At 39.1% G+C, this 24,871-nt stretch overlaps 2 protein-coding genes and 1 long non-coding RNA gene across 4 annotated transcripts; all 3 read left to right on the forward strand.

Annotated features, from left to right (window-relative positions):
* Window positions 1-2,511: 2,511 nt before the first annotated feature.
* Window positions 2,512-4,028, forward strand: LOC147322355 (uncharacterized). 2 transcript variants are annotated; one of them, XR_015130915.1, is made up of 4 exons: window positions 2,512-2,749; window positions 2,838-2,946; window positions 3,333-3,407; window positions 3,527-4,028. It is a non-coding gene; the product is annotated as an uncharacterized LOC147322355 (long non-coding RNA). The 2 variants fall into 2 exon arrangements; XR_015130914.1 differs by having other exon boundaries at window positions 2,514-2,749; window positions 2,835-2,946.
* A 5,161-nt stretch (window positions 4,029-9,189) lies between these two features.
* Window positions 9,190-12,218, forward strand: LOC147322356 (C-C motif chemokine 3-like). Its single transcript, XM_086305204.1, has 4 exons — window positions 9,190-9,379; window positions 11,073-11,196; window positions 11,271-11,329; window positions 11,420-12,218. The coding sequence occupies exons 1-4, from the start codon at window positions 9,310-9,312 to the stop codon at window positions 11,443-11,445; spliced, it is 279 nt and encodes a 92-aa protein (XP_086161330.1). The 5' UTR covers window positions 9,190-9,309; the 3' UTR covers window positions 11,446-12,218.
* Window positions 12,219-19,608: 7,390 nt separating this feature from the next.
* On the forward strand, window positions 19,609-20,860 carry LOC147322357 (eotaxin-like). Its single transcript, XM_086306794.1, has 4 exons — window positions 19,609-19,709; window positions 20,306-20,432; window positions 20,499-20,560; window positions 20,643-20,860. Exons 1-4 carry the CDS (start codon window positions 19,640-19,642, stop codon window positions 20,666-20,668), a joined length of 285 nt encoding a protein of 94 aa, XP_086162920.1. The 5' UTR covers window positions 19,609-19,639; the 3' UTR covers window positions 20,669-20,860.
* Window positions 20,861-24,871: the final 4,011 nt, after the last annotated feature.

The raw sequence follows: 24,871 nt of genomic DNA on the forward strand, positions 1-24,871 counted from the left end.
ACAAAGAGAGCAAAAAGAGGCGAGTGAATTAGGGGAATTCCCCAGTAGAATGGCGTTATTGCAGCATAACAAAGAGAGGGTTCAAGGTCAGCTGAGCGAACCTAACTATATGTTTTCTCAAAAAGGAAAGTTTGAAGCCTAATCTTAAAAGTAGAGATAGTGTCTGTCTCCTGAATCCAAACTGGAAGCTGGTTCCACAGAAGAGGGGCCTGAAAACTGAAGGCTCTGCCTCCCATTCTACTTTTAAATACTCTAGGAACAACAAGTAGGCCTGCAGTGTGAGAGCGAAGTGCTCTAATAGGGTGCTAAGTTGCTATGAGGTCTTTAAAATATGATGGGGGCCTGCCTGATTATTCAACAACCAGTATGTGATGAACAGGATATTAAATTAAATTAGTGAGTACTAATGGTGCAGCATTTTGGATTAATTAAAGGCTTTTCAGGGAGTTTTTAGGACTTCCTGATAATAATGAATTACAGTAGTCAAGTCAAGAAGTAATAAATGCATGAACTAGCTTTTCAGCGTCACTCTGAGACAGGATTTTTCTAATTTTGGAGATGTTGCACAAATGGAAGAAAGCAGTCCTACATATTTGTTTAATTTGTGCATTGAAGGACATGTCTTGGTCAAAAATGACTCCAAGGGTCCTCACAATGTTACTGGAGGCCGAGGTAATGCCATCCAGAGTCAGAATCTGGTTAGATACCATATTTCTAAGATTTTTAGAGTCAAGTACAGCAAGCTCAGTTTTATCTGAATTAAAAAGTAGGAAATTGCAGGTCATCCACATTTTTATGCCTTTAACACATTCCTGCAGTTTAACTAATTGCTGTGTGTCATGTGGCTTCACGGATGGAAAAAATTGGGCATGATCTGCATAGCAGACTATTGCCTAGGGAAGGCATATACAATGTAAATAGATGTAGTCCATGGAACACTGTGCAACGCCATAATTAACCTTAATATGTGCAGAATACTCCCCATTTACATGAATAAATTTGGGTCTGTTAGATAGATATTGTCATATCTATCTAATAGAAACAGTCCATGTTTGAAAGAAAACCTCAATCTGGATTTGGCTGCATCATGCAGCAGGAAGTCTGAATGATGCCCACTTTCTTACTGTGAATTCTGCTGACCGCTACCTGCTCTGTTCTCTGGTGGACTCAGCTGGATATTAACTAGGCTTTGTACCAGGGAGCTGGCAGGGCAAAGACGGCTCAGTGTATCTTCTGACTGATTTATGTGTTGAGAAATTCAGGGTTGCAGCTAATTTCTGGAGACTCTAAATGTGTATAGAGAAATATTTTGGCTATTGGTTTGTGTGCCTGATTTTTAACTAAACGAACATAGCAATGCTGTTTTTGGAATGACTGTTTGGTTTTATTTGGAGAAGTGTATTGAAGTTGAGGGATTATTATTGATATTGTTTTAAATATATCCTCCTTACAGAGGAAAGAAGACAAGGGGACTTGGTAGTTGAATTCAAAGGAAGAGGCTACCAAAGAAAAAGTGGGATAGTCAGACAGATGGATCTTGGGAGGCTCCATATACAGCAGAGAAAGTGGAGGAAATCATGGATTAATGATAGGAATAGAAAAGTGCTAACACGTGAAGATGTGTGGATTACCTTTTGCTTTCCGTATGTCATGGTGTTCTGTTCATTTGGCTTTTTTGGCAAAAATGAAACAACAACAGAACTCCAGACTTGATATTTTTCCTGTGAACTACTGCCACCTAAATTTTCCAGCCACCTGCGTCTGAGTCTACTTGAAAAAAAGTGCCACTTTAAAACAGTGTCAAACCAGATATTCAGCTGAGTTTTTGATCTTTATTGTACTTTACAGTAAGTTCATTGTTTTCTACAGATTTACCGATGTCATTATTTTTTTTACTTTCAGGGCACAGTATTTTACATAAATCTACAGGGATTGTGGAGTGTGCTCCTGCTTTAACTCAGTGAATAGGACACACTTTAGTTTCACCATTGCTTTCACTTACTTCCTCTAATTAATAAAAAAAAAACTTTCTTCTGTTTCCCCTGAACCCTGGAGCTTTCTTGCACATGGGTGGAGCTGGTGAGACATGTCCGTACGTCACAGCACTGGAACATACTTATGACTGCATACTTAACGTGCCCTGCCCAGAAATATTGCAAAAGATTTTGTGTCATGAATGCCACAGAGGTGACCTTCATCAAATGACAATGGTTAAGTGAAAAGTCTTTAAAAAAAGCATCAAAAGTTATTAACTTATAGTAACTGAGAGAATTTTTGTGTTTTAGTTTACAATAAATAACTGATCTACAGTCTTATTTCTTTATATATTCTTCATTAAATTCATTTACTTTATGTAGTCTATTAATAAAATAAGTCGTGTCATTAGTGTGACTCGCAGCGTCTGTGGAACTCCTAACACCCCCTATCAGATACTCAAACTATTGCCAAATTTCTGGCTTGAAATGTCTTGGAATTCTTTTTTAGAGTCAAAGAAAGTCAATCACATGAAGAATGAGTAAGATGACTAATTAAAAGATTGCCTCTGCTTTAAGGCCTTTAAGTAGCCAGCATTTCAAGGTGTTTGTCAGTTCACCAGGATCTTCAGAGACAAAAGGGAGAGGAAAGACCAACAGATAATCCTTTCTTGACTATTTAATCTAATAACTTTCAAGCTGTTTGAAAATGGTAAAATCTGTAAGTCTGTTTGCGCTGGTCGCTGTTGTCCTGGTGGCTGTGTCTGGATCAGATGGTAAGTTTGAATTTCAGATAGACTCTGTTTAATATCTTTCAAATGAATTTATTTTACATAAAAATGCCTTTATAAAAACTTTCAGCAGTTTCAAAGGTGTTTGAATGCTGTAAAACAGTCACCAGTAAGAAGATAATAGAACCAATCTTGGAATACAGAGTCCAGAGAAAAAACCCTCCATGTGTCAATGCAGTTATGTAAGTAATATTTCAACAACTTCAAGCAATGGCTAGCGTCCTGAAAGACTAATTAACAAATGGCTGGATCTTTTTTTTTGTTAAAGAATCCCTCCTAATTTAAATGAATCAATCGAGGCCTTAGTTTTTCAATTTAAAGAACTGGGTACATAGAGCTAGTACAAAGTTATAGATTGAAAGACCCATGTTAATGTTATTTCTTGATTAATTAAAAGATGTGTAGTTTTTAATTGAGCACATTATTATATATTGCTAAATCGCAACAGTAGTTCCCTCAAGTCACTTTTCAATACATTTAAAGCAACACACTCGACTGAACAATGAGCCGAGTGAATTTAATAAAATGTATTAAGTACAAATATTTAATGTGTTTGTCATTTCTGCAGCTTTCAGACACAGTCTGGCCTTTACTGCATTAATGGGAGAGCTCACTGGGTTCAGGCCAAGATTGTAGAACTTGAGTGAGTTTAACATCACCATTAATTCACTCACATGCTCACTTGGACTTTTCTTCACTCATGTATTCAATCCTTCAGTTACTAATCTGTTGTCTTATAAATGTTTTTGCTTTTTTTTTCAGAAGAGCAAAATCTAAATCTCGAGTCTAGCTCTTCTCGACAATCACATGCACCACCTTTCCTCCATCAGCCTCCACTGGTTTACCGTCCTCTTCATCTACCTCTGAGATGAGCACTTGTGAGACATCTGATGATGAAAATACCTCTGAACAATGTTTGTTCAAATCTTAATCTGATACAAACTAATATATTGGTGTATAATAATATACACTTGATGGACATAGTTATGTTAATTTACTATGTTGAATATCTAATGTCTTTCAATTCATTTATTGGTGGGACCATTAGTTGAATTGACTTGATCCACCGGAATAAATATTTATTACTGAGCATATTCATTCCCTCAGTATTGAATGTACAACATTTTGTTTGCTAATACAGTCCACTAGTTTATTTAATTGTCTTTAGAAGAAATGTATTTATTGGCAACCCTGTCACAACTTTGAATCTAAATGGGAGATGTGGAGCAGCACCAGTGATCAGAAATAAAAGATGTAAATGACATCTTGCATTCAGTGTTTCTCTTCTTCTTCAATCTGCGTCTCATCATGTATGTTTCTGACATTTTCTTCTGCAAAAGGTCAAAAAAGTATCAGAATACCTGATCAAAGACATAAAAACAGTTTTTAAAAACAGTGATGCCACTTTGAAAACCACCTGCAGACTGTGGGAGCCTGTGACTGTGCGTCACTACGCTCCTACAATCATGTGAAAAAGAAACTACTACATGTCAGAATGCTATTTAAAAAGGCAATCTGGTTTCTAACAGTTTCTAAATTATTTAAATGCAAGATGAACAACAAAACATGACATATTACACAGCACCATCATTTTTTAACACCCACGTAGCCAAAATGCAGAAGCAGTCTGTAAAAAACTAGCGATTCAAGGTCCTGCTAACCAAACGCACTTAATCACCAGCAAGTGTGTGCACCATTGTGAAACCAGAGGTTTTAGCAGTGTCTATTCAATGGGTGTTAACACAACGCTGTGTATGAAAGACACCAGCTGTGATCTCAGGGAAGCAATTGGTGCTTAATATTGGGTTATGGGGTACTTTCCAAACATTTTGAAGGCCGCCCACTCTACAGTGAGAAGTGGAAACAGTCCAGATAGCTGCCAAAAAAAGTTCACAAGATGTTAAAGATGTTCATGACAGTAAAGTTAGAAAACGACTGAAAAGGAGGAACCCTTTTCTTTCTGAAATGCAAAAGAATACCAAATACAGCTCAACCATACTGAGATGTTTCGACAAAGTTTAGTTTAATCTTTTGAAAGTAAAGACTTCCTGAACTTGATGTCAGAGTACGGAATATTCCTTTCTATTTCCACTTCTCCACCTCCATTACAATATGACACCACCTCTTCATTTATTAGTGTATTTCTGTCCTCTGAACTGTCTGGAGGAGTTGCTGTTTAGTTGTGGGCTGCCTAACAGTTTTTTCTTTCTACTAAATGCTGACATCAGCTTGCTGATTCAGAGCCCAGTCATTTCTTTTCTCTGTATCATAAGTCATGTGGGTCCTGAAGCCCTGTCAAACTAGGAAGTGGTAAGCCTTTTCACTCATGTGCCGACCAGTCTTTAAATATGGTACAGTACCGCTGTCATTTTTGGTTTTTGTCAGTCCTTTTTGGTCACGTTTCTTTTCCAGACCTAGTGCATGACTCTAAAGAAGCCTGAGCAATCACAAGGTTTGCTGTCGTCTAGCTAAAAATGATTGTATTCTTAGAGCCTTTTGTCAAATAACAGACCTCAAGTCTCGATTTCAGTACTGAGCCTCCATCAGGCTGCACTTGTAGCACATAATATTTATCATTTAATATCTTTTGCACTTCTGTGTCAGAAGTGCAGCTCAGTCACCAGAGCCACGTGGTCCTTTTTATCAGGTCATTTGATCAGTACTGCATGTATTTAAGTTTAAAATAAGATAAGACTTTATTCCACAGTGGGGAAATTTGTGCATTACCACAGCTCACGGACCGGTAGCAGAAGAATACAAAGAGTATACCAAGAATATAAAGTCACGGAATAGAAAATAAATAAGATAATACAATATACAATATATACAACAGTAGCTGGGGTTCTGTGTACACGCTTACACAGTATGTGTTATGGATGGAGGGTTGTGGAGATATGCAAGTAATAAAGTTAAACTATGCTACTATTACTATTACTATGTAAGTAATAGATATCTATAAGTATCTAAGTATCTATAAGTATAGACATGTATATGCACACACACAAGCACAAATACACATACATACATACACAATAAATATAAATATACATACACATATACATGCACAGGTCCATATATGTGAAAGATGCATTTTATGCATGAGGTGGTAATTGTGGATGACCACAGTGTCCAAGTGACTCATGACATTGTGACTGAGGAGTTATAGAGCGTAACTGCTGTCAGGATGAATGGTCTGTCAAAGCGGTCCTTCCTGCAGCGAGGTTGTTTCAGTGTCTGACTAAAGGAGCTGCTCAGTGCGCTCACAGATGTATGTATGTATATTATACCTGCTTCCCTTATAGTCTTATGACAGAGACGATACCTAGTTTTATCTATCCACAAAGCCAGAATACACATACCAGTTTTATAAACCAACCAACAACTTAACAACATGAAGACCTGGATGACCTCTAATTTCCTTCTTCTGAGGATGTGATGCATAAGAATGCCTTTAAACGACAACAGAAACATCTGTTTGTGTACAAGAAACAGCTGGATGTGTTGGCTGAAGGTGCTATCAGGAGGCCACTGCTACAAATTCTCTGTTTATGCTCAGCTCAAATCAAAATGTAAATGTATGTTTTTTTAATGGTATAATTATTTCTGTAATTCTTACAGAACTTATAACCTATATCTATTTCCTTGACCCATTCAGTCAAAAAAGTGCTCACATTATGTGGATAATGGGGTGGTATGTTTTCTAACAGCAAGTGTGTGTTAACAAGATGCTATCATTAGTAAGAGACAAATAGAATTTTAATTTCACACGAGGACTGAAGCAGAAACTCCTCAGTGCAGAGGAGTCCAATATGGAAGCCATATTTGTCATAGGGCCCTGGAGGCCAGTGCATGGAAATGGACCTGGAAGTGAGGAGTGAATATAAGGAGGTGAGAGGAATACTGATTCTGTGGATGGAGGTAGTAAGACTCTGGGGAGGGAAACCGAGTGAGGATCCGTGAGGTGAGTAAATGAGCTTCCAACCCTATTTTATTCTTATGATCCAGAGGAGATGATGGGCAGGAGGACAGGTGGGTGAAACAGTGAGTAGTTTTGATCCCAAGGAACAGATTGCAGAGAGGTGTGGAGAATCTTACCAAGCAGACCAGCATCCAGGTCATTGAGCTGCAGGTGAGCAAAGCGGTGACTTGATGAGGAAACTGTAGGCACAAGAAAACCAGGTAAGTTAAAACCATGAGCATGAACAGAAGAAGCAATGAGGCCTGGTTACCACCATGAGGTAGCTGACGAACTGGTGGAGAAATGATGACAGTGTTGGTCTTAAATATAGCCTCACTGACTAACCAGATGCCAGGTTAGTAGGGCAAAGTGTGGAATCAGGAAGCAGACACGGGTTAACACAGGAAGCCGGTGGAGAAACACCAGACTCTCACTCAAGTCTTGACAATATTATAATCACATCCAATAATTCCAATAGAAATACTCAAAAAAATGCACACACAACACAAACCTAGACAGGTCCAGTTCATTGATTTAGGGCCATGGGCCTAAAGTTAAGCCCAGATAAAAGTGAATACAGCTGTAGCAATAGCTACGAGGAGGGCAAATTAAATAACACGCCAACACCATTTTCCCCTGATAAACTGCCAAAGTCACGGCTGAAACTTAGAGGAGACCGAGCGTTCTCTGTTGCCGCGCCGATGCTTTGGAATAACCTTCCTCTCCATATTAGACAGGCTACATCAGTGCCAGTTTTTAAGTCATTATTAAAAACCTATTTTTATTCCCTGGCTTTTAACTCTGTGGGTAACTGACTTTTTTTATTTTTATTTTTTATTTATTTATTTTTTATAATTTTTTTGCTATGTCTGGTTTTATTACTATGTGCATATTAGTATTGTACAGCACTTTGGTCTACCAGGTGTGTTTTTAAAGTGCTATATAAATAAATGATGATGATGATGAATATGGCTGAAGAGGAATATTTTAACTGGGGGATTTACTCAGTCAGAAAAGTGTCTGAAAATTTTGATCTTTGCGTGTGTGGTTCATCAAACTAACACGATCAACAACTTCATATTTCTGTCACAATTTACATTTCCTCCAGAGCAGAGTGTGAAACTTTTCTGATCTTCTGCTAAAAAGTATATTAGAAGGATCAAAGAAGCAGTTGTAGTGTCTCTAGATTTCTTTTATTATACCTGTTTCAGGGGCAAAACAGTTTAACTTAAAGAGGAAACCTTATATACAGGGAGTGCAGAATTATTAGGCAATGAGTATTTTGTCCACATCATCCTCTTCATGCATGTTGTCTTACTCCAAGCTGTATAGGCTCGAAAGCCTACTACCAATTAAGCATATTAGATGATGTGCATCTCTGTAATGAGAAGGGGTGTGGTCTAATGACATCAACACCCTATATCAGGTGTGCATAATTATTAGGCAACGTCCTTTCCTTTGGCAAAATGGGTCAAAAGAAGGACTTGACAGGCTCAGAAAAGTCAAAAATAGTCAGATATCTTGCAGAGGGATGCAGCAGTCTCAAAATTGCAAAGCTTCTGAAGCGTGATCATCGAACAATCAAGCGTTTCATTCAAAATAGTCAACAGGGTCGCAAGAAGCGTGTGGAAAAACCAAGGCGCAAAATAACTGCCCATGAACTGAGAAAAGTCAAGCGTGCAGCAACGCAATGTTGACGGTGAACAGATCAAAACACTGACAGAATCCATGGATGGCAGGCTTTTGAGTGTCCTTGCAAAGAAAGGTGGCTTTATTGGTCGCTGATTTGTTTTTGTTTTGTTTTTGAATGTCAGAAATGTATATTTGTGAATGTGGAGATGTTATATTGGTTTCACTGGTAAAAATCAATAATTGAAATGGGTATATATTTGTTTTTTGTTAAGTTGCCTAATAATTATGCACAGTAATAGTCACCTGCACACACAGATATCCCCCTAAAATAGCTAAAACGACTTCCAAAAACATTCAGCTTTGATATTAATGAGTTTTTTGGGTTCATTGAGAACATGGTTGTTGTTCAATAATAAAATTATTCCTCAAAAATACAACTTGCCTAATAATTCTGCACTCCCTGTAGTTCAATTAAATGGCTTAAATTCCAAGCAGAAGGTTTAGAGTTTGAGGATTTGTTGATACCTAGATAAGCAGGCAAAAAAATTCTGTCAACGTGGAAATGTTGTGGTTTGTTTGTTTTTTTATTTTAACTAGAAGGAAGGGCTAGGAATTTACTGTCAGTCAAAATGGAAAACCAAATATAATCAGGGGTCCCTAATAACAATGCACAAACTGGCAGCATCAATCATGTGACTGTAGACCACATTTAAGTGTCTTTGCACATCTCTGCCTATGTGAGAAGCTTTTTCTCGGAAAGCTGGTACATTAGAAGTTCAAACTTGTAAAGGGGTGGAGGTGTGATGTACCACAACCACACACACAAGCGCACAGGCAGACAGAAGCACGTCAGCAGTTCTCTCTGCATATTTTCCTTCACTCTCTAATATATATCCAAACATTAATCAACTTGTGTTAGTTGCAACTTGACCGGTGAGCCAGACCACCAGTGAAAATGTCCGTGAAGATCCACACCATCGCTCTCCTTCTGCTCTCGCTCTATCTGTGCTGGCAGCTCTCTGCAGGTAACTGTGTTTTCTTCTCTAAAGAAAAAAAGAGAGATAAGATGTATTAAACTGATTGAATATTGTCTATATTATTGTAGGGTCCTTGTCTTACAATATGAAACATTTTAAAGAGACTGTTGTTGTGGTTTGCCGCTATATAAATAAAAAGGAGTTAAACTGAATTTGTCATTACCTCACTGCAGAGCTTAGCTTTTCATCTCAGGCTAGTTTCGTAACAACGTTACTGCTGCTTAGGCCTGCTTTCATGTACACATACATTTATTTTTGTCTACATGAAGGGTGTCCATGGCCCACAATTAGGCCAAGTCGATCTCAAGTTTGCGCAAACAGTAATACAATTGCATAGTAACCAACTCTCATTTTAATATAAAGAAGTAAACATTTACACCCTGAGATAGTGGAGTTCCAACAGTGGGTCTCACTACATGATTATTACAGATCACAGTGGACAGCACAGAACATTCATTTGCATTGGGGGTTTTTTTTTTTACTCTTAATGGTTAAAAATAAGTTGGCAAGATTTAGAAAAACTTGCAACTTTCTGCAAACTGTCATGCCTGTGTAGCAAACTGAAGACTTTTAAGGCTTCACTGCATTTTTATGCTTTAGCGAGACATGTTTGACACATACACTATACAGCTCTGCTTTTGAGCATGTGTGTGATATGCTTTGCTTATTTTGGGGGTAAAACAGAAGTAATAGAGCTTACCTACTGTAACATCAAACACATATCTTACAGTTTGTGTATCTTACAGTAGGAGTGACAGGGAGTGGATATAGCTTCACTAGCTTGCTATTACTGCACATCCTAACTACCCAGTCCTTTTATTTATTTCATATGTAGCTGTAACTCACTATCAAAAAATGGTTTATATAAACTTTGACACCAGTTGTATTCTGTCCATTTTTTACACTCTCACCTTCTACCCACCAAGCACCAGATGTCTGTAGACGGTGTTTCCCAGGATAAATTTGTTCAGTTAGTCATGGCCTTTTAAAAGATGCTCCTTTATGTCTAAATTTGTTGTTTTGTTTTTTTTTAAAGTGAAGGTTTAGTAGAAGTTTTCAGATTATATATCTTTGGGATTGATAAACCATATTTATGCAGTTTATGCTGTCAGCTGACTTGTACAAGCCTCTGGCTAATTAATACTGCCAACATTTTAAGGGTGACACAAAGATTCAAAACACCGTCTTTATAGACATTTGCTATTTAGAAATCTGGCATAGTTATGTCTGCAGTATTGTTCAGTGGCTACATTGTAACACATTGTCCCTCTTACACCAAATAAATATGTAGAAATGCCTCAAGAAGGCCCCCAAGTGGTGAGTTTTTCTTCTGCTCAGCTGGCCCACTTTTCCTGTTTATAAACGGGGTTAATGAACAATAACAAATTCTTCACATCTGTTAGTGGAAACAGATTGGTTTGAATTACTATGTGTAATGCACTTTGATGTTTCATCAACTCATTTTCTTATTTGTTTCCATAGTGTCAGAATGGTTACAGCGTTAAGCACAGAAACATTTACAAAATTTCAAGTAACATTTCAACAACCATTTTTTTTTTATCATTATTATTATTTAGAGGAGTTTTATTATTTATTTTAAACCTGGAGTTCCCTTGGGTTTTCTGTTCAATTACACTTCTCAGGCCAAATACATAAATGTCTGATCGACTTTCTCTCTCAGCTCGCCATGCTCCAAGGAGAAGGCCGTGCTGCGTTCTGGTCACCAGCCGCAATATGAGCGCTGACGTGGTGGGGCAAACATACCGTGAGCAGCCTGCAGGATCACCCTGTGTGAAGGCTATAATGTAAGTCTGAACATGTTGCCCTACGCACGAACATAAACACACACATTTCCATAACTTTTTCATTTTATTTCTAGTTTCCACACAAATGACGGACCGCTTTGTGCTGATCCGAAAGCTCAGTGGGTCAAGGATCGTAAGTTATGCTAACACACAGACTCAGGCACAAACTCAGTAAAAGTGTTTGCACAAAAAACTGAAGCTCCACTTCCTCTTTCTTCACTAGTCGCTGCGAACATGACGAAGGTGTGAAGTACGAAGCCTCTGGTGAAGCATCGCTGCCTTTCTGCATCATCTATATCTCCTTTGAAATGACCTTTAATTTAAACCAGAGCGCCTTCTTTTAATATAACTGTCTTATAACTGTTCTTTATTTTTTTACTCTTACCTTTGGTGTAGCCTTGTAATTTATTCTTGCTGTTGACTTCAGTCTGTCATGATGCCAACATTCTAGTTTTATTTTATTTTATTTTATTTTATTTTATTTTATTTTATTTTATTTTATTTTATTTTATTTTATGTTTGCGCTTATGTGCTTCTGTAAAGCTGGTACAGCTAGGTGCTGTGTCACGTAAATGTTAATTCCATGCCATTAAAATGCTCCGGATGGCAGCAACAACACAAGTATGTGGTAGACGTCCAGTTTAATGCCTAAATAAAAACGAGCCACCCTGAAGTTTTTTTTTCTAATCTTTGCATATATGTGTTGAAATTACAATCTATAGATTTCAATATTACATTTTGAAGTGAGTTTTAATTTGTTTCAAAGGACAAAATAACTTAATGTCAAATTAATGTCAAATGTAAATTACCAGCAAATTAAATGAAATTAAAAGCATAATAGTCCTTTTTCTTTGTCATTCAAACGTGCCAGCCTCTGTGACAGATGCCAACAATCACTGTGTGGTTTGTTTTTTATTCAACTACAAGAAAAAAAAAAACAGTCACTGTCAGCTAGAATGGAAAAACAAAAATCATGACAATACACAAAAAATCCGTAATTAGACTGTACAGCACATTTAAGAGTCTGCGCCTGTTTTTGTTTGTAATGTTGTTTCTGTTGCTGATGTTGGGGTCATCTTGTAATCTCTTACAAACTACCTCCACTGCTTCAGTGACTGTTACACAAGTAAAGAGAGATGTAACATTGTACAAGATCATTGACTCATCTGCCTCCATAACAACATCTCTCACCTTCCCAAGAAACAGCAAAGTGTTGTGGATGTGGTGTTTAGGGCTGCCTGTCAACGGGTTGAGGATCGAAGCCAGAAACTTTGCAATGTTATAGGTGACTGAGTGGATCATACAGACAGTTTGTCTTCAAGGTACACCGTCTTTATGTATCTTCATTAAACCATACAGACTTGGGTATAGTCTGTGGTATGAGGCCCCATCAGTGGCATTGTCTTGTTCTAACTGCTTCACACAATCTATCACCCCCTGCCTGTAACCACTTCCTGGGTCTCATTTCAGGGGCTCATACAATTTTTCTCACTGAGCAATGACAAAATTTTCTCACGATAGTCTTTCTGTTTTAGCAAAACTGTGCACCCTCCCTTGACTGCCAGAAGGATGATAATGTTGCTGTCATTATTAATATTTCTCCCCCTGAAAATGCTTTGGGAGTTCAGAAACTACTCATCTAGCATCTCTAAGAGTTACAGTGAAGGGTCTAAAAGATAAGAATAAATACACAAATTTGTTTTGGACTGAAGATGTTGCTGGGATACTGTCACAGTCATACTGTGACACAGATTTGTTGGTGTGGGGAATAACAACAAGCTTTTTTGATGTGTGTCACACATTTATGCTCTTCTAACCTTGATGTCTGGCACAGAGTGAGTGGGTGTGCCAGATCAGCTGCCTGTTGCTGGCACTGATCTGAGTCGTGGTAACGATTTAGCTAGAAATGAGTGTTTCCTGTCTCCCCCAGAACAACCAGAAATCCTGCTGTTGATGTGCGTGTTCATTGCCCCGTTGTGCTGCATGCATCCTCAGTTCAGAAGCTTAGTAGTTGGTGGAGATGCTTCTGCCAACCCTTCCTGTGAAAGACAAAAAAAATAGTCTGTGCAGGGATGAAATACACAATTTCAATGCTTCTGTTGCAGCTGAACACATATGATTTCCTTTTCTGTCACGTACGCTCAAACTTTTGCCACGTCTATATAACTTGTGGTTAACCACACGCACAGAGTTGATGCAAGAAATTCTGTATAAATGGCTGACAGAAGAGTTTAGTGCTTTTGATACATTCTTGCTATAATACTCTGAAATAATGACTTTGTATGTAAAAGGAGAAAAACACGAATATCTTTAAGTGGACTGGATGATGAAGGATGAAATTGCACAAATTCAGGGAAACAGAAAGTGAAATCAGACTGAATGTCTGCCTGAGGCCCGCATCTTGTGAAATGTTTAGTTTCTTAATGTCACGTATGAGTCTTATTGTGCAGGAGTAACTCTGCTTACTGTAACTGAAGCTATTTTAATGTGTAGAAGGGGTACATAGCATCCACACTGTGGAACTTCAGCTTTGCATTTCTGCTTTGTTCTTTTTGCTTCCCAACGACATTGACCTTACTCTGATTTAACCCCCCCCCCCCCCCCCCCCCCCCCCCCACACACACACACACACACACACACTTTTCCAGTGTCAGCTTGAAGCTCTGTATTGGCCTTTCTGTGACTTTCTGAATCTAACAAACCTAATTCCACACAGTAACTGTGGGAAATGGGTGTGAAAATTCCAGCTGCAACCCAGTAAAAAGATTTTGCACAACAGTCTATATCACATTTCTCAGCACAGGTTGTGGGTGTTTGTATTTGGTCTAAGTTTTTAAACCTCTAGTAGTGGTGTGGCAGCAGTGTGCTTTTTGGGGCCTAGTGGATCTGAAGGTGAATCACAAAGGGCACAAAGGGTTTGCAGACTTGGGGGAATTGGACTACCTGTGCAACGTGTACAGGGTGCAGATGCCATCACAAGCTGTCAAATGTAATAAGGACCCTAGCAAATAATCAGGAGGAGAAGAAAGTAATGGTCTGTGGCCCACACCTGCCAAACCATTTTGTTTTGTGGGTTTCTTGTTGTTGCCTTAGCAGAACAATTTGCACTAAAGGAGGTGAAATTGATTTTTGATGGTTTCTTCTTCTTACCTGGATAGATCCATATCCATGTCTGGCATTAGAATTGGACTTTAATGTCATTCAAACATTTGACATGATGTGAAAAAATAACACGAATTCTTAAGTCTTGGTATTTGCAGCATTCTGCTAAACAACAGGTTCAAAAGTATAAATAAACATTAAAATAAATACAAAAACTAAGTTCTAAAACAAGATCTGTCATTTAAATTGCTACGATTTAAATGACAGATCTCAATAAATTTACATTATTGCGTAACGTGTAGCAGGGAATAGCAGAGCAACAGCAGCAAACATCAGCAGCAACCGTTCACGAGGTTAACATTCAGAATCAGAATCTTAGAAGAAACAAAACGAAACTGAGGTGCAATTCTCTGCAAAGAAAGACACAGTCACTCAATAACGAAAAGGAACAAACACAGAACATATATCTAAAATATATGTGTACAATATATATACAAATATGTCTACTGTATAAACAACAGACACAATTGTTTTCATATTGCACTAGTTCCCATTTGCTGGTGTTGATGTAAGGGAGGGGCGGAGCCATCTGCTGCGACCAGTTGTGGTGAAACGGGGAAGACAGGATAAAGACGTGCTGTGGAAGAGAGCCAGGGATTAATAACAAGCAATAAGTCAATGCAGAGAGGTCTATTAACACATAGTGATTGAGAAAGGTGACTGAAGTTGTAAGCATGTAAACATAATACTGTGAGAAGTACAGCCACTGAATCACTTTGATACCTGGTGTTACTTTTACATCCCTTAAAAATAAACAATAAAGTTAAATAATAATGAAATAATGTTAATTAAACTTTTTTATTATTGACCTGTGAAGTTAGAATCTCATGACTCTTGGTCTCACCCTGCAGGTGAAAATTAAGACCTGCTGCCTTTTGAGGCTGTGTTGCAGTAAAAACAATAAAGAAAAACGTGCGAGACATTAGAAATTAAAAACAGTAGGCACTCAAGTGGTGGAGCAGGTTCTCTAATAATCCCTGGACTGGTGGTTGGATGCCTGATCCATCAACCTGATTACCTCTGTGTGTTTGATGAGATTTTTTAATTAATAAAGGAAATGTCTTGATGCATGCTCAATCATCCAGGTAAGTAAATCTCCCAAACATTGATTCTGTTTATCTGGACGTAGCGTTTTGTGGGAGAAACGTTTCGTCACTCATCCAGGTGACTTCTTCAGTCTCAGCTGACTGCAGGTTTCCCCGATCTTATAAACAGTACATTTGCATAATGACTGAAACCAGCCCACTGAAGGAACAATGGGCTGGGAGGTCAGTTCCTTAATCTTAATTATGCAAATTCTCATTAACTTGGTGGACCGACACATCAAATTCACCAGGGAGGATATGAAAAATGGCAGGTTAGCTTTCTTCGACTGTGAGATTTCCATCAGTAATGGCGGTACATCTAAAAGCTGACGTGTACCGTGAACCTACACATACGGATCAGTATCCAAGGTTTGACTCTCATCATCCACTGGAGCACAAACTGGGTGTCATCAGGACGCTACAACACAGAGCGAACACCATCCCCACTGACACAGCGGCCAGGGAGGCAGAAGAACAGCACATCAAGAAGGCCCTGAGTAAATGTGGTTATCCCAGCTGGACTTTTTTCAAAGCGGGAAAGGCACCTAAAGAAAGCTCCGGCCAATCCAGGAGAGAAGGACAACCGCTGCCCAAGCGAAAACCTGTAGTGATCCCATATGTGTCAGGAGTATCGGAGCAGTTGAGACGCATTTATCTAAACACCGGGTCTCTGTGGCTTTTAAACCTCAAAAGACGCTGTGCCAAAAACTGGTCCACCCTAAGGATCGGGTCCCCCGACACAAACAGAGTAACATAGTGTACGCTGTTAAGTGGCAGGAGGATTGCCAGGATTTATACATCGGGGAAACCAAACAACCTCTGGCGAAGCAGATGGCACAACACAGAAGAGCTACCTCGTCAGGCCAGGACTCTGCAGTCTATTTTCACCTACAGGCCAGTGGACACTCTTTCAATGATGAGGATGTACACATCCTGGACAGGGAGGAACGCTGGTTTGAGGGCGGAGTCAAGGAGGCCATTTATGTGAACAGGGAAAGACCATCTATGATGCCACAAAACGCTACGTCCAGATGAACAGAATCAACTTTTGGAGTAATAAAGGAAATCAATAGAAATAATATTAACAATAAAACTAAAAATCCCTAAAGTTCAGCTGCACACAACATCATCCACAGAGTATACAACATAAACCTTTTGTAACAATTCAGCCATCATGGTGACAACTGGTCAGTGTTTATTACACCTTTGCTGCCATCACGTGGGGGAAAGAAAACAGCCAGCTATCTTTAATGTCCCTGCATGCAGCACAGGAAAGGCCATGCCGCCCGGTGTTTCTGAGTTTTATGTTATTTTGTTATTTCATTTGTATTCTTTTTAGTTATCTAGTTATTTTGTGAGGCCTAGTTTGCAGTTTAGTTCATGGTTTATCAGGTTCCCTTGTGTCATGTCAACATCTCCATGTTTCCTGTTTTATTTTGAAAGAGTCCAGTGTTCTTTGTTCATTGTATTTAGTTTCACTTCCCCTGTCCTGTCATTAGGTTCATGTGTGCCAGCTGTGCTCCCATGTGTGGCCACTTCCCTTGATTATCCCTTATGTGTATTTAGTCTCTGTGTTTCATTCAGTGTATGTCGTGTCGTCTGTGTAAGCGTCCCAGTTATGTCTCGTCATAGTTGTCACGTTTCTCAAAGCCACAGTCATAGCATGAGTTCTCGAAGTTTCATAGCTTTATCACAGTTTCATAGGTTTTTCTTAGTCTGTTTTCCAGTTTAGTTGTCTTCCCTGCACTCATCGTAGCTTTTGTTTTTGCCTTCTGTCATCAGGCATAATAAAGGCTTGCATTTTGTTAAGTCATGTCACGTCTCCTTGCCTATGTCTGCTCTTGGGCCTTGCTCTAACTAACACACTGGCGGGCCGCGCTGTGACAAAAGTGTTAAAATGTGCACTCCAGCCCAAGGTTCAACACAAAAGGTTCTTGGTTCACTGCAAGATAATTACTATTAGTAGCTGGAATAAAGTGTGTGCCACTGTGAGATCGTCTCTTTTAGAAGACTTATGTTGTTGTTCTGCTATCGTTTAAAACATTCTTCAATCAAATTTTGTTTAATCACAAACTAATGCACAAAAATAACCGGTTAGGCCTCACCCATCAAACCTTCCTTTTTTCTTTTGCCTTGCAGCTTTAAAATCCTTTGTCCACTATCTCTGCTCTACACACGATCAGATCATCTCAACCTTGCCTTTATCTCCGGACTGCTCAAATCGAACTTCTCCTCTGATATACTCATTTTTAACTCTGACCAGCTGGCCACTCTGAATTAAATCTTTGCATCTTCAGCTTACCCTCATGCTTTTTGTTAATGCCATCATCGCTTTAAACCATACATCATAGCAAGTAGAAAAAGACTGATAATGTATGGCTTGTTTGTAATGGCCAACAGGAGAAAGGCTCTTCTTTCCAAAGAGAACAGGGCAGAATGAATCCACTATTATTACAAGAAACATCAGTCATCAGAAACATAACATTAGAAACATAGCATCTCTGAAAGATTCTCCAACTGGCAGGAAACCAGTTTAACATGGTCCTGTGATGTATTCTCCACCCATAGTGTGCAACCTCATTCCTGTGTATGTATTAGATGGTGAGCAGATGATCATGCTCCCCAGTCTACAGCAGCAGTACCACCTGCTAGTGAACCTGGTCAAGCCCTCCACGGCTCTGAGAGGCTTCTTCACCCTGGACCCTGTAGCTCTTGCTTCTTTCCTGTATTTTATAGTTCTGATCCACAGTCAGTAAATAACCAGTGATTGAATCCACCTGTATCCAATGAGACACATTGAGAACAACACATTCTGTGGCTGTCGATTGTGAACCTGATGTCGGCACTGTCGGCCCGGCCTGGGTTGTCTCCACATGGCCAGACATGAACTACAAATAAGTGAAGGGATACTAAAAAGGAGATGAGAACCTGAGATAGAGGAAACACATGGCAGCACAGCTTAGGTTTGCAAAGTTGCACCTAACAAACCACAAGATTCGATTGCTCTTTTTAACACTCGTGCAACATGATAGGAAAGGAAGCGTAATCGAGAAAGACGACGTCAGTGCGATATTTGAAAACTGGCTGGCACATAGGGGAGAAGGTTTACCACTTCCTAGTTTGACAGGGCCTGATGAACCACATGATTTATTACACAGAGGAAAAATGCTGACTTTGCAAAGTCATGTCAGCATTTATTAGAAAAAGCCAAGGGATTGAGTAACTCACCACTACACTGGAACTCATCCAGGCAGTCTGACAGTAGTAATATGTTGATGAATGACGAGGTAATATTGTAACGATGAGCCAGAGGCAGAGACGTGGAAGTAGAAATGAATATCCCAGATTCTGTGTCATCAGGTTCAGGAAGTCTTTACTTTTGACTTGCTGGAAACATCTCGGTATGTTATATTTCATATTCTGCAGATGTTTAAACACAACAGTTGGCAACATTTTTTGAGGATTTGAGTATTTTATTTATATAACCTGTTTGACACTCGACCGTCTCCTAATTACCAGTTAACAATATAAACCTTAGGCTATAGTTCCACACACCAACACAAATCCATATACTAATAAGGGCACACATATGGTCTTTCTTTTAGTTTTTATGTTTGAACATAAAGCCAACAAGACAAAGCAAAGATGAATGCACATGCTTCTATCCTGGATGCAGTGTTCTTGTCTTTTTTGTATGATAAATATAAAGGAAATGTTCTTAACTGCTCCATCCTTTTCCTCCTCCTGCAAACAAACTGGAAAAATAAGCAGCCAGAGGTCAGTCAGTTAACAGATGATGTTAAGAGGCATTAACAGCTACTTTTAATTTCACTTCAGACCTGACTTGTGCATTACAACAATCACTGGATGGGTTTGTTTAATTTCCATTTAACTGCAAGAGGTCAGCAGCCACTGTCAGTTAAAATGGAAAAACAAAAATTAGTCAGTCATCATTCGTCAGGCTGAACACCATATTTAAGTGCCTGTGAATGTTGTGTGAGGCTGTTTCTCAGAAAGTTCTCAGAGACGTTGGTGGTTTGAAATATTAAAATCTGATAACAGGCAGACATGTTATGTACCACACACCACACAAATGCACAGAAACACTCTGCAGATGTTCCGGCACTTACCAATAAATAACCAAACACGAATCAACTCACTTTCACCCTGATCAGTGAGCCGGACCACCGGTAAAAATGTCAGTCAAGATTCTCTCCATCACGCTCCTCCTGCTCTCAATATGTGTGTGCTGCCACTCCTCTGAAGGTAACTATGATCTTACTTTTCTAAAGGAAAAAAGAGATAAAATATATCAAATTGATAACAGCAGTTACAATTTCTGATGTTGGGTCCTAGCTGTTTGTGAAGAGCCTCACCGTACTCTATGGAGACGACGGCTCCCAACTGTTTATGTTTCAGTTTGATGTGCAAAATGAGTTATTTATTTAGTTAAAGACAAAGTGAAAATGAATCCTTTTAAAAGTTTCGAAAATTTGGTGAACTCTCTCTTCTATATTTATTGAAAGTTTCTGATTGTTTGTGATTCTCATAAGAAACACCTCAGACAATTTTAAACAGAGTCCATTTTTTGTCAGAGACACATGTGAGAAACATGGCACTCAGCCCATCTGCTTTCAAATCTGTGGGTTGCAAATTTGAATTTATGTTTGTTTTGTTTGTTTATCACCAAACTGTCCTAAAAAAAGAGTTTCAAGATGGCTCCCAAGTGTGAGACTTTCTTCTACAGAAACTCTGTTGCCTCCATTTCTTTCTGTTTAATGAAAATCTGTAAAACGTTGATTTTCCTTCTAATCAGACTTTCTCAGGTTGTATAAATAAATTTTTAACCTCCTACCTCTCAGTTCCAGCTCATCCTGGAAAGAGACGACCGTGCTGCGTTGACGTCACCTACATGAATAAGCGCGCCGAGGTGGTGGGGGAAACATATCGTCAGCAGGCTGCAAGACCACCCTGTGTGAAGGCTATAATGTAAGTCAGCACGTTGTCCTACATACAAACATACAATCTGTATAACCTTCTGTCTTTTATTTACAGTTTTAACACAGGAAACGGAGGACAACTTTGTGCTGATCCTAACGCTCAGTGGGTCAAGGATCGTAAGTTATGCTAACACACAAACACATGAAAAGTATTTGCAGAGAAAATCTGAAGCTCCCTTTGTCTCTCCTTCCTCCTCAGTCACTGCCAACATGACGAAGGTGTAGTGAAGTGAAGTTCTCTGGTGAAGCATCACTGCCTGTCTCCTTTGAGATCACCTTTAAAAACGTATTTTAACTCGAGCGCTTTCTTAATGTAACTGTTTCTTTCTGCTTTCATTTACATTTACTCTAACCTGTTGAGTAATCCTATTGTTTATTCTAGGTGACGGCTTTAGTCTTTTTTTGGACCAGCTGTTTTCAAATGGATACGTTTTGACTTCCTTTGTTTTTGTCTTTCTTGCCTATTCATGAATTTCTTTCTTTGTATTATGTGTTGATGTGAAGCACATTCTGGCAGCAAAAAATAATATAAAATAATAAACTTTTGTATTATTGAGCAAATATTTTTTTCTAGTCTTGTTTACTCTTGTCTACTCACAGAAGACAACAAACATATCTCCCAGTAATTTCCCAGAATTGTGCATGATTCCACCAGTGCATGAGCCAATATGATACACTTTTATTTGAGTCATCATCAAGAGTTTCTAATAGAGGTCAAAGCAGTTACTGTAGTGGTTGGAGAGCTTGACTTCAGCCACTAGGAGCTCCTTACTCAGAGAAGTGGGCGCAAAAGGATCAGCTGCTCCTGACACTCAAAGAGTCGAACATCCATGTTTTTTTAATTTATTATTCACTAGTTGGGCCCAAGTCTTATTTAGGTTTGATATTGTTTTAGTAGGTAAAAGTGAATGCTTTGACATGAGTTGAGCTGTGGTTTGGGGAAGGCCTTGAAGGGGACTGGTGATGGCTCCCGGGCCTGGCAGATCCCCATGCACTAAATAGAAATGAAGAAGTTAACGAATGGAAAACAAGGAGTGAGGGAGGGTGGGGCACGTAGATGAGAATGAACAGCTTGCAGAACTGGGGGAACCTATATAGATGACAACCGGAAGGAGCGTGTTTGGAGGCGTGGTCCTGCTCCTGAAATTCTGATAGATAATCTCCAATTATTTTTTGTCAGTAAAGTTAAAAAAAATCAGGCCAAAACATTCCACCACTGAAAAGAACATTCAATCACTCCATCTGTTTGATACAGCTGCACACACAGGGATACAAACAAACAAACAAAAACCTTGAAGGATGTTCTGCCTCCTGAGCTACAGCCACCCAGTGATAAACATGAGTAAACCCTCACTAGGTTTTAGATAAAGTGTACACTCACAAACCTGCATTTGAAACGTTGGCTACCATAGCAGTATAGTTTTGGAACATGGCATTTCAGTCTTCTATCTAAAATAGGAAAACAGGAACATAAATAGTACCATCATTGCCAGACCTGGCCCACATCTGGTTGACATACACCCTGCTATGTAGAGTAGAAAAGTGCCATTTAAGAATCAGTCTGTTCACTGTATGAACAGTTTTGTCATGTTACTTTTGCACTATTATGTTCCGGCACATGTTGTTTTTACATGGCTTGAATAAGGTACATATTAGGCTGACATCTGGGACCAGAGCTGAAACTGTTCTGGACCAGCAGTGTGTCTGGAACTGGCCCATGGCTGCACACAAATTACACATGGCCCACATACAACAAAGAACGACGGCCCTTTGGTGGCCCAGACCAGGTTTGCCAGAGGTAATCCACACATGGGCCAGCAAAGGACCACCAGTGTGTCTGGCCTTGTGCTGGCCCATGTGTGGGCCACCTCTGGCAAACCTGATCTGGCCCACCAAAGGGCCGTCATTCTTTGCAGTATGTGGGCCATGTGTAAGCATATTGTGTGGGCCAGATCTGGGCCATACCAATTTTGCTATGTGGGTACAGCCCTGCTGTAGCAAATATATGCCTGCTCCTGCTCCTCAGCGTCCCCATAACCTGTCTGCTCCAACCACAGCAGAGCTACTTATTGCAGCTGTATTTCACTGACACTAGTCTTTGGGATGCTATTCTCTGTGTCTTCTTTGTTTAATGTAGGATGGCCAGTAACACAGGACTTATTTATTGTTCTTCTTAATGAGAACAGTTGAGGAAGCAGCTAAACTTCATCCATAGTCAGTTTTCCAATTAAATAAAAAAAAGCAAACTAATAAATACATTAAAAAAATAATTAAAGATTAAGTTCATAGAAGTGATTTAACTCTCACTAAGCTTATTTCCACTTGATTGATTGTTACTCAACTTCCACTAGGAAGTGGGTCATGTACATTTTTCAAACCTTACCCTAAAAACATTTCCGCCAATATTGTAACAATACAACTGCTCTGTGCACACAAGAATAACACCACACCACCATTGCTACCATTTCTAAATGAACAGAAATAAACACAAAATAAAATGTTCAGTCAGCACTTGATGTGAATCAGTGGCCTGAGTGCAGTTTCCTATTTTGGCTGGTGTGCAGAGACAGTTAAAACAGCCGTTTGATTCGAATTTCTCTTTTCTCAGCTATGAAAGCAGTGACCTGCTTTCATCATCATCTTTGTTGTTACCACAGACTGATGGTGGATAGTGTTGGCGTACTACAGTGCTTGTCTTCATCTTTCTAGTTTCCGTGCAGAGTTTCAGTTTTACTGACATTTAAGTCACCAATTCAGTCTCAGGAAAACAAACAAAACGAACTTTATTTTGCATGAAAGCTGGTGAATATTAAGAAATACTACAATATGCCTAGCTGTGAGCATGTGAAAGACTAAGCAATGCACACATATGAGCACCATAGGAAAATCACTCAGATGTTAATTACCCTGCATGTTTTAACATTCTCAGTTTAAAAACACCTATAAAGGTCTGTTTGGGATCATGTGGCGGCACCAGTGATTGACCCATTAATCCAGGGATTACGAGACAATTTACTCCACCACTAAACGCCAACAGATTCCAGTTGCAACCAAGAGTCATGAGGGTCATGCACAAAAGCACAGTTCTTATAGTAAAGAAACACAGGCCTATACAGTTCTGTGTGTTCAATCTACAGCAAGAATAATGAGGTCTCACAGTTCAGTTGGTCAGCTATCACCTGGACTGGTGAATAACCGCTGGCTTTTTCAAGATAGTGGTTTTAACCAAGGGCTGCTGGTAGATTGCCTTATCTCCAGAGACTACAGAGACTACATATAAACTGCACTCTGTACAGTTAATACCAATTTGTCAACCTTACTTTTGGCTTTTTCAGAGCCCCAGTACTTTCTAGGGTGCTGTGTCCGCACACTGCATATGCCACTGCCTACTTGGATGATGTCATTATCACACAGTATCACACGGGGACCATAGTGTGTTGTGCTTGGATGACAGCCACGAAGCTAGAGCATAATAGTGACAAGCAACAGTCAGAGCGATGTTTGGTGAGTGTGTAAAGCAGCAAAGGAAAAGAAGAAAATCCTGTTTGTGAACTGCAGTAAACCTTGTTAGACTACACGTTTTAGGCTTCTTTCTACTATTTTATGGCACTCATCCTGTCCAATGACCAGTGATTTCATCAACTTGTATCCCACTGCCAACAAGGCTTTCTGTCCTCCAGGTTCAGAACTACAGATCCTGTGGCTGTGGGGTGTAGTGAACCTAGCCTGAGACATCACCACCATACAGTCAGACATGGACTACACACAAGAGTTTTTGACTCCATATCTGTCCTTTTTGTGTATAATATGAAGCATTGTGTCAATGAAGGAATGCTATGTATATAGAGTGAAAGATGGCTGAGGTGGTTAGAGATCAAACTTCAGTCAGAAAATGATGTGGTTTAATTTAAAGATACATGGCACCTATTTTTATTGTTGTATTTCCAAACCCAAACTTTATATTTTGCATGTTTTCTGCATTTCTTGATTTTGCATCTGCATGTTTTTTGTCTGTGGTCACTTTGCACTCCTTAGCAGTTTTAATGTAGTCATTTTGTACCTCTGCTTTATGCCTGTATTTTTTTAGTATTTAAAAAGAAAGAACGTGGAAACAAAGCACAAGTTTGCAAAGTTTTTATACTCATGCAACATGTTTGGAAAGGAAGCAATATAAAGAAAGACTGTCAAAAATGCCACGAATATCATATTTGAAAACTTGTGCATAGGTGAAAAGATTTACCACTTCCTGATTTGAGGGGGCCTAAGGAACCACATGACTTATGATACAGAGGAAAGATGTTCATTCTGGAAACTCGTCAGCATTTATTATAAAACAGAAGTGACTAAGTGACAGAGCACTACACTGGAACTCATAACGACAGTTTAAGAATAGTAATATGCTGATGATTAAAGACGTAGTAGTATATT

Source organism: Aulonocara sp. 'chitande type north' Nkhata Bay, linkage group LG9 (genome assembly GCF_057382095.1).
Source record: "Aulonocara sp. 'chitande type north' Nkhata Bay isolate Kocher_YH1m ecotype deep benthic linkage group LG9, A_spYH_male_GT1.1, whole genome shotgun sequence".
Lineage (NCBI taxonomy): Eukaryota > Metazoa > Chordata > Actinopteri > Cichliformes > Cichlidae > Aulonocara > Aulonocara sp. 'chitande type north' Nkhata Bay.

Bases quoted from the DNA above. Each gene is read 5' to 3' on its own strand.
- LOC147322357 (XM_086306794.1), top strand. From the start codon at position 19,640: ATGTCAGTCAAGATTCTCTCCATCACGCTCCTCCTGCTCTCAATATGT. The intron at 19,710-20,305 runs GTAACTATGATC...CCTACCTCTCAG, and splicing joins GTGCTGCCACTCCTCTGAAG to TTCCAGCTCATCCTGGAAAG. The intron at 20,561-20,642 runs GTAAGTTATGCT...CTTCCTCCTCAG, and splicing joins CGCTCAGTGGGTCAAGGATC to TCACTGCCAACATGACGAAG.
- LOC147322356 (XM_086305204.1), top strand. From the start codon at position 9,310: ATGTCCGTGAAGATCCACACCATCGCTCTCCTTCTGCTCTCGCTCTAT. The intron at 9,380-11,072 runs GTAACTGTGTTT...TTTCTCTCTCAG, and splicing joins GTGCTGGCAGCTCTCTGCAG to CTCGCCATGCTCCAAGGAGA. The intron at 11,330-11,419 runs GTAAGTTATGCT...TTTCTTCACTAG, and splicing joins AGCTCAGTGGGTCAAGGATC to TCGCTGCGAACATGACGAAG.